The sequence below is a fragment of the Diabrotica virgifera genome, chromosome 3 (genome assembly GCF_917563875.1).
Source record: "Diabrotica virgifera virgifera chromosome 3, PGI_DIABVI_V3a".
In the NCBI taxonomy this organism is placed as follows: domain Eukaryota; kingdom Metazoa; phylum Arthropoda; class Insecta; order Coleoptera; family Chrysomelidae; genus Diabrotica; species Diabrotica virgifera.
This window is the reverse complement of record NC_065445.1, coordinates 33,105,886-33,120,696: the sequence shown is the minus strand read 5'-3', so window position 1 is coordinate 33,120,696 and position 14,811 is coordinate 33,105,886. Positions and strand designations below refer to the sequence as shown.

Here is a 14,811-nt window from a genome sequence, read left to right as displayed (position 1 = left end):
CCAGATGGAAGGAGTTGGAAGAGATCTATGTCCAAATATGGACTATGTTGAACGACTGGGGCCTCACTTTAAGACGTCGAAGCTTCTGAGGCAGACCTAAAGATAATAGGCGAATATTTCCATAAATGGGACTCTAACAATAGAACATATGGTCTGAATGAACCGTTTTTAGATACACAAAAGACCGAAATACTTGGGCATGACACAAAGACATTGGGCATGACAAATTTATTTATTTTGTAATAAGTACAAACAAATTAATTAGTTATATAATTAAATTAATTATTTTGTTGATAAATTTATATTTTGAATATTACAATGATTAAAAAGAATTTTATGCATATGCATTTGACTTAACATTGCTCATTGCGCATGTGCCACCTGCCACCTTCGAGACAAAACGTCATCTCGCGATTCTATTGGTTAAAGATCTGTATCGTAATGAAAATATGTATCATAATGAATCCCATTATGATACAGGTATTGAAATCATAATGAATATATTAAACTATGCAAGTAGAAAAACTTACGTTTGCCACATGAATCTCTTATTTTTGGTATATCTCTATTGTCTTATTTAACAAAAACTGTAGTAGCAACTTATAGGCATTTGTTCTATATGGGTTGTGGTAGTATTTTCAGCTGAAATAATAAATTTTCAATTGCAACATATATTATTTAATAAGTTATAAATTATTACGTTTTTCATGATCATCATTCATATTACAATTATTATTATTGTATTAGAACTGTATATACTACTCCTATCGTAGACAAAAACATCAGTGACCGCTGGTGCATAAACGTTGCAAAGCTACTACAGAGCTTCCAAAAAAATAAAAAAAAATTAAAATGATCAAACTGTAGAAAATTCGTCTGCTCTGAGCATGCAAAAAATATATGTACTGAAGGTTACAATCAGTAGGTAGTACCTATAGGTATTAGTTTCTTTTCTTATATTATTTATGTTTATTGTTTATGTCAGTAGTTCTCAACCTTTTTAGGTCATGAACCACAAAATCCTTTAAATTATTTTTGGTACCACGTACCACCTAATTGAAATACATATCAAGTTAGGTAATCTAATTAACTACAAATATGTTGGATTTTGGCTGTATTTTGTGTACCACCGCCAATAATGGTATGTACCTACCACCAGTGGTACAAGTTATACAGATACATGTCTCACAGATTGAGAACCTCTGGTTTAGGTAACGTTTTTTTGAAAAATAAAATATTTTATTTTTTATAAACAAACCATTTTTTACTGTACTGTAAAAAGAAAACATTAATACATTAAAATATCATCATACTACACCATGGTGCCTGTGAGGTGAGATGCGAGCACTTATGTGTATGTAAAATCCCAATGAGTACTTAAGGGTTGCACAAGGTATTAAATAATAAAATCACCAATGTTTTGCTTATTAGACCAGTGCAAATAGCAAAAAAACAATAAAAAATTAATAGCAGGATGAGACCAATTCCAAATGAAAGTACACATATTAGATAACATGTGGAACATTTTTCACCAAATCTGGATGAGGGGAACATGGGTTGGGGGAGCGCTTTTAGGGGTGAAAACGGTTAATTACGATTTGCGGCAAAATGGCAAATCCTATCAAAAAAAGTTAAATCGCAAAGTTGTAGGCTATAAGAATATCTACAACTTTTGTAAATAAGCATTTTTCACATAACCTCAAAATATCCGAGAAAATTGGAAAATTCGATGTTTTTGATTTTATTTTTTTTTCTCACTGAAAAAAAAATTTTTTTTTACCAAATATGGTGGAAACTTACCTCTTTATGTCCCAAACACGCTGTAATTTTTTTCTATTAAAATATTTTTTAAAACTCTTGTTTTTTATGTTTAAGGGAGAATGTAAGCATTTTTTCAATTGAAAAATCTCCCGAAATTTTTTTAGCTTTTTTAAAGAAGTTGGCATTTTTTTTTGTTTATTGAAACCTCTATTTTCTGATGGTGTAAAAAAATATATACGTTACTGTGGAAAATTTTGTCACAAAAGGCAAAAATCGGAAATTTATTTTCAACCCCTCACCATTTTCAGATTCTCAGACGTAATGTAAGTTGCATAGCGAGTAGGTGCAGCCCAGCCAGACGCCGCGCCGCGGCCATTATGTGTACCATGATGACACATACAGTGAATCAAACGTACGTGTTAAACATAATTTTGTGAAAAGAATTTAGTGACAAATTTATTTATTTTAAAGGAAATTGTGGAATCTACATAAAAAGGTAAATACTACCTGTGTCTTATTCTCAATTAATCAATGAAATTCACATTCATTTATTCACAAAATTAAAAATCACAGACAACGGCATTAGTGTAGTAAATTTTTAACAGAGGTTCGTTGGTTCCTGCTCGCTATGCAACTTATATTACGCCTGAGAATCTGAAAATGGTGAAAGGTTGAAAATAAATTTCCGATTTTTGCCTTTTGTGACAAAATTTTCCACAGTAACGTATATATTTTTTTACACCATCAGAAAATAGAGGTTTCAATAAACAAAAAAAATGCCAACTTCTTTAAAAAAAAGCTAAAAAAATTTCGGGAGATTTTTCAATTGAAAAAATGGTTACATTTTCCCTTAAACATAAAAACAAGAGTTTTAAAAAATATTTTTACACAGAAAATTTACAGCGTGTTTGGGACAGAAAGAGGTAAGTTTCCACCATATTTGATAAAAAAAAAAAAATTTCAGTAAGAAAAAAAATAAAATCAAAAACATCGAATTTTCCGATTTTCTCGGATATTTTGAGGTTATGTGAAAAATGTTTATTTACAAAAGTTGTAGATCTTTTTATTGCCTACAACTTTACGATTTAACTTTTTTCGATAGGATGTGCCGTTTTGCCGCAAATCGTAATTAACCGTTTTCACCCCTAAAAACGCTCCTCCAACCCATGTTGCCCTCATCCAGATTTGGTGAAAAATGTTCCACATGTTATGTAATATGTGTACTTTCATTTGGAATTGGTCTCATCCTGCTATTAATTTTTTATTTTTTTGGTCCATTTTAGAGCTATCTGCACTGGTCTATATATTTTAACCGTTTTATAGAACAAATTATTATTATCTTAAATAAATACGCTGCGATACAAATTATTGGTATGTACTCGAAGAATTGCTAAAATGCATCAACTTATAATAAATTGCATTATAATGCAGAACTAATTATAATAGGTGAAACAAACCCACTAATAAGAAACCTAAATAATGTCTTCAACTTGGAAGATCTCGAAAGTGATGAAGATAAAGGATTTACCTACTTGTTGTAGCCACGATTAAAAAATTAACAAATCCTGAAAAGGGAATAACGAACAAGTAGGCAATTTAATGAAAGAGAAATTATTAAGCAAAAATTTCAATATTATGTCTATAATAGTAAAAATATTAATAATATTGGCTCACCTGATTGCATATATAAATCATCATTAATAATAGAAAACTAGCTGGATATATTATGTTATAACATTGCAAAAATGTTTACTGAAATATATCTACTAACATGTAGGTGTATAACAGCAATTAATATGCACCTACCACTAGAATTACGTAACGATTTTCAAATGGCGAATTCCGTTAATTGTTAGATAAGGTAAAGGTAATTTGCAATTTCTCAAGCGTATATCCCAAATAATTAAGGCTTTTAGAACTGTACTATAAAAACAATGTGTTTAATGGTAAACATCACAAAAGACGCAAAAATAAAATTTGGAATACGAGCGTATCATTTTTATTCTTTTCAATTTTATCTAAGGGGATGGGTACGTAGTTTCTGCTCCAATGCTATTCAAATGGGATTCATTTTTTGAATCCTGAGAAAACTAATAAGTATTTTTGAAAAATTTAAGCGCAGAATGAAAGATTACGTTATTAGCGAGGGTCGAAAGTCCCGGAGAACTTCTATAATGTTTATTTTAATAAGTTACAGGGGAGAAAAACTAAGAGAAAATTTAGTGTGATTTTTAATTTCAAATATCTCATTCAAAATACACTTTTTATTTATTCTAAGGGACTTTCGGCCCTCGGTATTCATTTAGTCTTTCATTCTGCGTTTAAATTTTTCAAAAATATTTTTTGGTTTTTTCAGGATTCGAAAAAAAAATAACACAATGTCCGTGGCAATATTTTCCAAATCTATCTTTGTCATACAACGCACTCAGTCAAATAGAATATTGCCAGCATATTGTCAGTCAGATAGTATAGTGACAATTTTAAATATTTGACATGGCATCGGGAATATTTTAAGTTGTTGATTAAATAATATTGATAGTGTATTTGATAAATAATTGATTTAAGACGTGAACTTAATAAAAAGTTATTTATTGTTTATTATTTATGGAAGATCCAAGCAGAGAATACATCAGGATATAATATTCAGTGATCACAGTATTTTGTTGTTAAGGATGTTCAAAATTGTAAGCGATTCATAGTAGCAATATATTATTAAAAAATCACTTTATCACTTTCCCTTTTCTCGACTGATTATTAGTTTTTGTTGTACAGTAGATAAATTATTACAATCACTGAATACATGGTTAGTGAAAAAATTATCATATTAATTAACTGAATTAATAATTAAGACAATTAATTATACAAGTAACAGTTATCCAAGAACATTCAAAAGCCATCTTTAAAGTTTTTTTTATTTAGCTAATGCCTCGACAACTAATGGCCATTGGCTTGGTAGGTACGGTGAATTTTTGCAGTTAGGTACCTTGTGTCATAGTGTAGTGTGTGTATTGAGTAAGTGAGTAAGTGAAAGGCCTTTTCTGTTTGGAATGATCCAAAAAACCTAAAAAAACTTTGTTTCATGCAAAAAAAATTATCTTAAGAAAAAAACAAAAAAAAACGTTTAAAAAATTTTTGACCCACTTTTGGTCCTGACAACATGCACATTTGTTAAAAGAGGTCATTTTTAAGTAAGATTGTGCAAAAAATCCGAATCGGAATATATTTCCTAGCGGATGCGCAGTGGCTTTCTGGACTATATAGTTTACTAACAACTTAACAACTTTAGTTAGATATGGTAAACCAATTTTTGTTTGCATCTTGTAATTTACAGATTACTTGTGATACTGTAAGAGTAAAAGATTTTGAAGAACCATATCTTGCTTAATAGTCCTAGAATCTACTACAATAGACAAATTTAAAGGTAATTGACGTTTCTTTCTATTAAATGTAAAACAATGCATATATACCTAAAAACTGCGTAGAAAAAAGTTATAGAACAAGAACAATGTTGCGAAGATAGAAAAAAATGGCACAAAAATGGTGAGTGACGAAGTTTAAAAAATCGTAGCTCCGATACGATGGATCCTAATGAAAGACTTCTACCAAACGTCATTTTAAAGAGGAAGGATAGATGCTTTTTTGTCAGAGTATTGTGATATTTATAATATCTATAGCCCCTAAAAAAAAAGTTATGGGGCCAAAGAAAATTCGCGTTTTTTCATGTTTTTTTTCACTTCTTTTTTGAATATATTTTTGTAATAAAATATTATTTTCGACTTTATAAAGTGACATTTTGATAGGAAATTTCATTTTGAACAACTTTCTTGTAAAAGCGCACATCTATAATCGTAGCACTTCGCGGTTTTTTCGTATTTGAGGATCCATCGAGCATATGAAACGATAAAACCCCTTTAGCACTGTAGTTTCTCTAACCCTCCTTTTTTTTAACATAATAGCCTATACTTCATGTACCAACTTGTATGCATTATGTTTTATTTGCATCATTCATCTCACCGTTTTCAGTCTTTATTCGAGTGTGGGTATAGGTGTTTTGATAATGCTTCTTTTCATGAGAACAGGTCATTGGTCTGTTGCTCAACCTTTCTTCTTTGTCCGGGCTTAATCAGTGGATTATGGTATCATCTGGTACACATAAACAGGTACAACTTTAAAACAATAAAATATTTAAAATTAAAATGTTGCCCACGTTATTTTCAGCAATATTTATTTTTAATTGCTTAGAATTAAAATTGCTATCAATTGTTTTAGACTTGCTCTATTATTTTAATTTACTTTTAATTCCCATATTATATTTATTGGCCCAAATAACAAATATTTCATTATTTGTAGTGAAATACTAGTATTAATATACAGTAGAGCGTCGATAATCCGAACTAATTGGTACAGGGGTAGTTCGGATTATCAAATTGTTCGGATTATCGAACATATGTTCAAAATACTTACAAAGCTCATAAACATAGTACATATTATGTACATACGTTTTAGTTACAAGGAATAAAACACCTGCATAATAAACAGATATATTGTATGTATTTCTGCATAAACAAAACAAAAATCCGCGGTCATATTTTGCCCATATTGTCATATTAAATCCAAAAATTCGGTCCGCGATCATATTTTTTAATTTTGTAATTTTATTGCGTTCGGATTAGTGAATGTTCGGATTACCAGGGCTCGGATTATCGACGCTCTACTGTAATTAGACATTTAAAGATCTGAACGGAAAAAGAGTTAAATGACTCTTATTTAAATTTTAAGGATTACAATCCATAACATTTTACTCCACATCTCATATTCCTACCTATCTCTCCTGTTCAATTATTAGAGATAATAATTGAACTCACTAATAAGATCAAAACGAAAACACTGAGTACTAATCTAATGAATCCTAATATTACATGATTTTTTATATACAATACACCCCTCTCAACATACATGTCTATTTTTAAACAAAAACTTACCTGCTTAACTCAGATAAATTTTGTGAAAAACACTTAAATATCTTGATTCATTGTAAAGACAGATATTTCTAGATTGTACTGTTATTCTAGAAGAGAATTAAAATAAAAGTACCTGTTATGGCACGTGGAGGTTAATGGACTGCGGGTTTTAAGGGATGACAGAGTTGGGGTGTTTTGAGAACGCATCTTGTACGATATAGTAACTCAGAAAATTAATCCACTTTGCGTATAGTGAAATTTCGGACAGTATTTAATTGAGCCGCTGTACAGCTGGGGTGAGATCGATAGTTCTGAATTTACTGCCCTGCCATGCGCTATAGGGATATCCTTATAAATAAAATTATATTAATTTATTAATATTGTTCTGAACAGGGCCGCCGCTACCATGTGTGCAAAGTGTGCATCGCACACAGGCGGCCAAAAGCAGGCCACTGATGATACTACTTTTTTTAAAACGCAAATAAGTTCAAATAATTAAATAGTAATGTTTCAGATAATTCCAATTCTAAAGTCTAATGTTCCAAACAATAATTATTATTATTATTACCTGATAATACTAAAATGCGAATCTAAATATTTTTCTATTACATTGGATTTAAGCCCAGATATAACGCACGTAGACCAAATAACAATTATTGTAGTAAGATGTGTTTCAACTTCAACACTAGTTCGGATATTTGAATATTTCTTGGGCTTTTCTCCTGAAACTGACTTAACTGGACAAGGTCAAGGTCTCTTTGAATTTATAGAGAATAAACTTGAAGAATTAAATATAAATATTATGGATAATATGCGTGGACAGGGTTACGATAATGTAGCCAATATGCGTGGTAGACACATTGGATTGCAGAAAATCCTCGAGAGAAATATCCTCGATCATTTTTGAAGTTATACTTCTTTACCGGCGATAGAGGGTGATTTTTTATATGTTAAAACCTATCAGGCCGGCGCATGCGCATTATAACTTTGTTCTGATTGGATGTTCAAATGACATGTCAAAAATTATCCGATATGGCAGCTGTAGGACAGCTGTGGTTTGGAGGTAAATGTAAAGGTAAACAAATGTATAATATATTAGTTTTATTGTTGTGAGGACAGAAACAAAAAAGTTTATAATATTGTAGTGACTTTTAAATAGTTTTTAAAAGCAACAGGTACGTAATAATTGTTAATGTATCATGGGTATAAACCTACCTATTTGATCTGCCAATAATATATTGTTTTCTTACTCTATGTTTTGTTGTATTTTTTCAATTCTAAATCATTTCAATTCAAAATTAAAATAATTTGATCAATTTTCAAAATATCAAAATATCACAAGTTTAATCCGTTTAGTTAGTCGATCTTCGTAAATAATGACACATAGTGTCCGTGGCTAAGCGTTGAAGGCGAATGAATTCCAATACCAACCGCGCTTATCAGCGCTGGTTCGAGTCCCAATAGAAACTTTCTTTTTTGTTTTTTTTAATACATTTTATGATTGTAAGTATATTTATTATATAATTGTATTTTCAGAAAATACGTATTTAGTTAAAAAACTTTACAATTAATATTCAGACATCATTTGTGGCTTGTTTAATGTGTTTGTGTGTGTTTTATTCTTTTATTATTTTAATTTTTGGCACTATTCTAATAAAAATGTTTGAGAAGTAGTAAGTATAAATTAGTTTAATATTTAAACAAAATATAAATAAAAAGTATATTAATTTCGTTTAAATCATATAATAGAAGTATAACTTCTTACGTGCGTACAAAGTACACACACATTCTTTTTTTATTCCCTGTTCTGCACATAGTTTAAATCTGATGGTAAATGATGCAGTAAAAATAAGTTTTGAGTGGGTGGAATTTTTTAATACTGTAGTTACAGGAACTGTATTTATTTTTTTCTTCTTCGAATATTTGAAGGAACATTTTATTAAAGCACCTTACAAAGTGGACATTAAAAGCATTGTTGGACATGCGATGAGAGAGTCTGATCGATGTAATCACAGCAATAAAAACCCAGATAAGTAATATATATGATGCTTTAGAAGAATTGCAAAATGATAACAAAAGGGATATGAATTTGAAAATTCAATGGATAAACATATTCAATTGTGAGAAAGTGTATAAACCCCTTACAGAAATACCTAAACAGCTCAGAGACTGACATTAGCGCAATCGATTTATATGAAGAAATTAAAGCTATTCAACCATATGTTACCGCAGAAAAACGCCCAGGTAATATTCTTAAATACATAATCGTACGTATATTCCTAACTCTACCCTTTAGTGTAGCTAAGGGTGAGCGGTCGTTTTCAAAAATTAAAATAATTAAAAATTATTTGCGATTTTGAATGAAGCAATATAGACTTTCTGCTTTAGCAATGTTATCTATCGAACATGAAGTGTGTGCGATATTGGATATTAAAAACAAAGACATTGTCAAAATTTTTCCCGAAACGGAAGCCAGAAAAGTTTGTTTTTAGTTTCTTTATGTGTTTATGATATATTATTCATGGTTTATTTTAATTAAATGGAAGTTTAATTTAGGATATCCAAATAATGGGCGTTGGATCATGGATATTACTCCAATTGTTCAAGTATTTATCTAATTTATCTACTTACAAATTATTATTGTTATGCATCTTCTGCACATTTCATTAAATACTAGTATGTACATATTTTTAAAGTGTTGGAAGGGGCGGCAAATATTAAGTTGCACACGGGCGGCCAACACCTCAGCGGCGGCCCTGGTTCTGAATCTATTTTCTTTGTGGCATTTATGTAATTTATTATTCTAAATGGAAATAAGCCACAATTTAACTTAAAAAATGATTTTATTGACGTTTCGAGATCCAACTCGGACATCGTTATCAAAATACAAAATATTTATTTTAGTAATATGTATTTTGATAACGACGTCCGAGTTGGATGTCGAAACATCAATAAAATCATTTTTTAAGTTAAATTGTGGCTTATTTCCCATTTAGAATAATAAATTAATTTATTAAAATATTGTATTTAGATGAGATGGGATCAAACCACAATTGATTTAAACAAGCTTTTGATAATGTAAAAAAACACAAAACGCTGGAAGACCTTCACAATCTAGGTATACCTAAGAAGTATCTCAGCCTCATCAAAATGACGTTGGAGGGTTCAAAAGCCGCATTCAGAGTAGATGGAGAACTATAACTCCCCTGTTTGACATCAACATGGGAGTGAGACGTTCTATCAACCATACTATTCAACCTAGTTCTTCAGGCAGTCATCAGGAAAACCAATGCCATCATATAAACACCAAAACGTACCTACAATTTAGTGCTTATGCAGACTATGTAACTATCATTAGTAGAACAAGCCACGAGAAATGGAAGCGTTCAAAGAAATTGATCCTGAAGGGCGAAAAAGATGGCTTAAAATAAACGAGGCAAAAACGAAATACATGAGCGTCAAAAGAACACCTTTTACAATGAAAATAATATCAACTGTACTGTACTATTGAGCGTGTGGATGCCGCTTCACATATCTGGGCACAGAAATCAATCAGAAGAATTCCGTTAAGTAATGAAATTAATGCACGTATTTTCGGCGGGAATCGTACATATACTATGCTAATAAAAATTGATAACATCGAAAGTATTGGACAAAAGAACCAAAATGACTATCTACAGAACATTGATTAGATCTATAGAATGGTTGTGAAACCTGGGTACCTAATGACGAAAAAAGATGAAGCCCAACTCAGCATATTCGAGAGAAAAATACTGAGAAAAGTATATGGCCCGGTGCAAGAGGAAGACTGCACATGAAGAATCAGGACAAAGGACGAGGTTAATGAATTGACTGAATATTATATTGTACGATTTGTGAAAAATCAAAGACTGCCATGACTGGGACATGTACCTACAAAGACAAGACGATGCAATGTGAAAAATCAAAGACTGCCATGGCTGGGACATGTACCTACAGAGACAAGACGATGCAAAACCAACAAAGAAAATATTACGATGGAAGCCGATAGGAAGGCGAAAAAAAAGGAAGGCCCAGAACGAGGTGGTTGGATGACGTGGAAGATGACCTGAAAACTATGAATATAGACAATGGAGAAGTAAACCGGTAAAACACATTGGTTAAAAACCTTTCTTGTTGATCAAACTGGAATAATAGATTTGAAAATGTTCAATCTACCAAAGATAGACCATGTGAGATCTATCGATCTTTGTATTTCAGTTATCCGATTATCTCGGCCTAAGCGAATCTCATATTTGTGAGCTATTAAGCGGAGAACACATATCTAAGCGACCACGATGGCGATCTCGGTTTCTGTAGAAAGCGAACACATCGGAGCGGTAGCGACCGCCGATTTCATTAGTATAAATAATACAGTTGGAAATACAGTCGAACCCGCTTATTGGAATAGCCTTCGTGCCAAGCAAAAATATTCCTATAACAGGGATATTCTAATAACCGATCATTGGTGGCTAGCCGTAATAAGTGTACCGAATATACGTAATAATAGTACAGTACATATATACTATGTTAATATGTATATGGTATTAGGTGTATTTATGTCAATAATACAATAGCGTAACATATTTATTAAAAAACCGAATTACATTATATTATGTTATCCATACAGTAATTAATATAAAATGTATGCAATATATAGATTATGTAAATATTTTCCTATTAAAATACATAATATAATATACTTAATAAGAAAATTACTTATTTAATCTTGAAAAATAATCGGTAATTGTAACTTGTTTTTTGTTACATAAAATAGTAGTCACTTTTGTTGCTCTGAATTAAGGTATGTGCAGGTAATAACGCCAGCTTGGTAATATCGCCAACTCGTGATTTCTCAGAAAGTACGTTTGCTAAATAATAAATGGCAATATGGATATGTTCCTCATAGTATTCTAAATCACGTGATCATGTTTGCGATGACCTTAGATTCGCCAGCGGTGTTTATGACAGTTGAGTATCAGTGTTCGGTGTAGAAGGAGTACCGTTTATAATTTTACATCTTTTGTGTTTATTAGATTGGAGCGGCGTTATTGATGAGTAATATAATTTGATTTCAGTGATTTGTACTTTGTTTCCTAAGGAATAAAATGATGCATTCAGATTTTTTAGATAGTTTTGTTTATCTTCGAAAACCAAATTACAAACAATTTATGCGCATGTCGGTAATATCGCCAAGTCCAATAGATGGTAATAAAGCCTTGGCGTTACCAACCCTTCTTGGAGTTTTGGTTGCCTTGGCAACTTTCTCCAGATACGTCGAAGGTTGGAAAAATTAAAAAGCGCTCTGCCGTAGAGTCATCGACAAGCAACAGTGATTCTGATGATATAGAGTTAAGTGAGATGGAAACATCAGATGAAGAAAAACATGACACTTCATTTTCAGATATGCTAACCACTCCAGATTATGGTACAAAAATGTTATTGTTCTTAAATACTTACTTATTGTTATTTTTCAGCAAATACAGTCGGAAAAATGAAAGAATACTCATGAACGAACATATAAAACACGCTGTATTTTCCTGTCACCGTGTCACAAAGAAAGTTGCCTAGCGCAAGTACATGTAATAATAATTATTACATGTACTTGCGCTGGCCAATTTTTTGTGTGACACGGTGACAGAAAAATACAGCGTGTTTTATATGTTCGTTCATGGGTATTCTTTCATTTTTCCTACTGTATATCATTTTGAAGTATATTGTTCAATTGTAAGGCCGTATTGCATTCGAAATAATAGGTTGGCGATATTGCCAACAAGGGTTGGAAATATCGCCAAAGATGACTTTTTTTTTTAAATTGTCCAGTGAATGTGTAAAAATACCCAAATTATTTTTTTAGTGGATTCTACGTAATTTCAAGTAGTTCATTGAACAGCTCAAGTTGTGACATCGTTTTTAATATGACCCACTATCCAACAAAAAAATTCTTAACCTTAGCTTGGCGATATTACCTTGAGATACATTATAAAAATTAGAAAAATTTACAATGGTTTGGCCATCCCGAAAACGTTTTGTAACAGGCAAGAGGGTGGCAATATAATATATAGTTTGTAGACAAAGGAAATTATTTTACGACTGAATTTGTCGGTAAACGATTGAATTGGTACTCAAACAAAGCAATAAAATATTTATTACCTATATGACAAACCCAAATAATATAAATAAAACAGCACTACACAAGTAGTGTACAAGAAGTTAAATTTTTGGGCAATTCGAAATTGTAGGTAAAAATTTATTCGTTGACCTGAATAATATTCTAATAAGCGATCTTGTTTAATCAATACGTATTCCAATAAACGGATAAATTTATTAAGGAGTAATTGGAAACGTTTCGGGACCTCGAATTTATATTCCATAAACCGGTACTCTAATAAGCGGGTTTGATTGTATTGAAATAAAATGTGCGATTCACAAGAAGCAGAAGCACTGCTTGTCGCAGTATAATTTGAAGGCATGTATCCTTCATTATTCGAAATTAATTCAGATAAAGAAAGAAATTTAATAAAAGGAATGCATGGGCGTTCTATTTTTTCCATTTAATAATGAAGACATTTATGCAGTTTCTTTTGCAGAAAAAGAAGAGCTGTTTGGGTAGGCATATGACATTAACCTGAGGTACAATCAATAAGGAGAATTTCATAAATTGTTCCCAGAACTTCGCAGAGAGGTATAGACGGTTTCTATACATATTTTAGAATGAATTTAGAGAGTTTTGATGAAACATTTATTTCTAATATGCATGTTCTTATAACCTGGGTGGGACAGGTCGAAGAATATATCATATTATTTTACAATTTCAATAAATTTTTAGATATCCATTTTTATTTGCATCGTCACGACCAGCGATAAATGTAACCTGAGTTCTGTACGCTAAACTAATTATATCGCTGCTATCGCAGTCAGAACGCTGCACAAATTCCTTTGATCGCAACAGGTATGTGCTGATTCACTTGTTTGCTTCAAACGAGTTGAATCGCGATCGCGTTGGTATGTTTTCCGCTTTACTTGGTCGATGCTATGGTATTCAATTGACAAAGGTTGGTCATAGATTTTTGAAGTTAGTCTTCTTTAGGCACGAGGGTAAATTTTTATTATGCTGGGCGCATGCGCCCACCGACAGTCTGGTATGAAACGTTATGAGGGATCTGATTGGGTGTTAAAATCATCTGTCAATAATTGTTCAAATGAAGATTCTGGATAAACAAAATGTTGTGTATATTAATTTTTACTGTTGTGGGGACAGTGACAAAAAGCAAGTTCATAATTGTAGTGACTTCTTAAATAGTTTTTAAAAGCAACAGGTACGTACCTTATTGTAAATGTATCAGTATTGTAATAAAAAATTACAAATTAGGTAAATACCTATTTGGAAAATGTACCTACCTAGCTAGTAGGTAATGCTTCGATTTACATAATTTGATTACCAACAAAAATCTCCATACAATATATTGCTTTTTTAGTCTGTATTTTGTCGTATTTTAATTCCACAAGAATCAAACTTATTTGATTAAACTAACAGAATAAGCAACTGTCAAACAATTTTAAAACGTTTAGTTGCTAGGTATATCTTTCCACTTCATTCACATGTCTTGGTAGTTAAATTCTGCGTGGGGCGAGGTCAAAATAATCTAAACCTGATAGATGCAGGTTCAATTCCCAATGCAAATTTTTAATTTTTTTTTATACATTTTATGATTGTAAGTTGTAAGTATATTTATTATATTTTTTTTTTCAGAAAATACGTTTTAGTTAAAATTTTCTCAACAATTGTTCAGAAATAATTTCTTTGGTTTCATTTTTCAATGTGTTGGCGTGTCTTTTATTCATTTATTTTTTTAATTTTTCGTATTGTTTTAATAAAAATTCTTGGAAAGTAGTATTAAAATTAGTTTAATATTTAAATAAAATATAAATAAACTGTAATATTGATTTCGTTGAAATTATATAATAGAAGTAACTTCTTACGTGCGTACAAAGTACACACACATTATTTTTTTTCTTTGAGGTGTTAATTTTAAGACCAATTATTGTTTTTTGCTCTTCATAGATCCTT

At 31.1% G+C, this 14,811-nt stretch overlaps 1 protein-coding gene across 2 annotated transcripts in view; it reads right to left on the bottom strand.

Moving 5' to 3' along the window:
* Window positions 1–6,901, bottom strand: part of LOC114329827 (FERM domain-containing protein 8) — a 31,686-nt gene extending 24,785 nt beyond the window's left edge. Inside the window, exons 1-2 of one of the 2 annotated variants that reach the window (XM_028279074.2) lie at window positions 6,744–6,901; window positions 531–642 (exon numbers count right to left, since the gene is read on the bottom strand). In XM_028279074.2, the coding sequence (XP_028134875.2) occupies window positions 531–541 (11 nt within the window). In that variant the 5' untranslated portion in view covers window positions 542–642; window positions 6,744–6,901. Of the gene's footprint in view, window positions 1–530; window positions 643–3,435; window positions 3,552–6,743 lie in introns of those variants that run through there. The other variant, XM_028279076.2, reaches the window with a different exon arrangement.
* Between the last annotated feature and the right edge of the window lie 7,910 nt (window positions 6,902–14,811).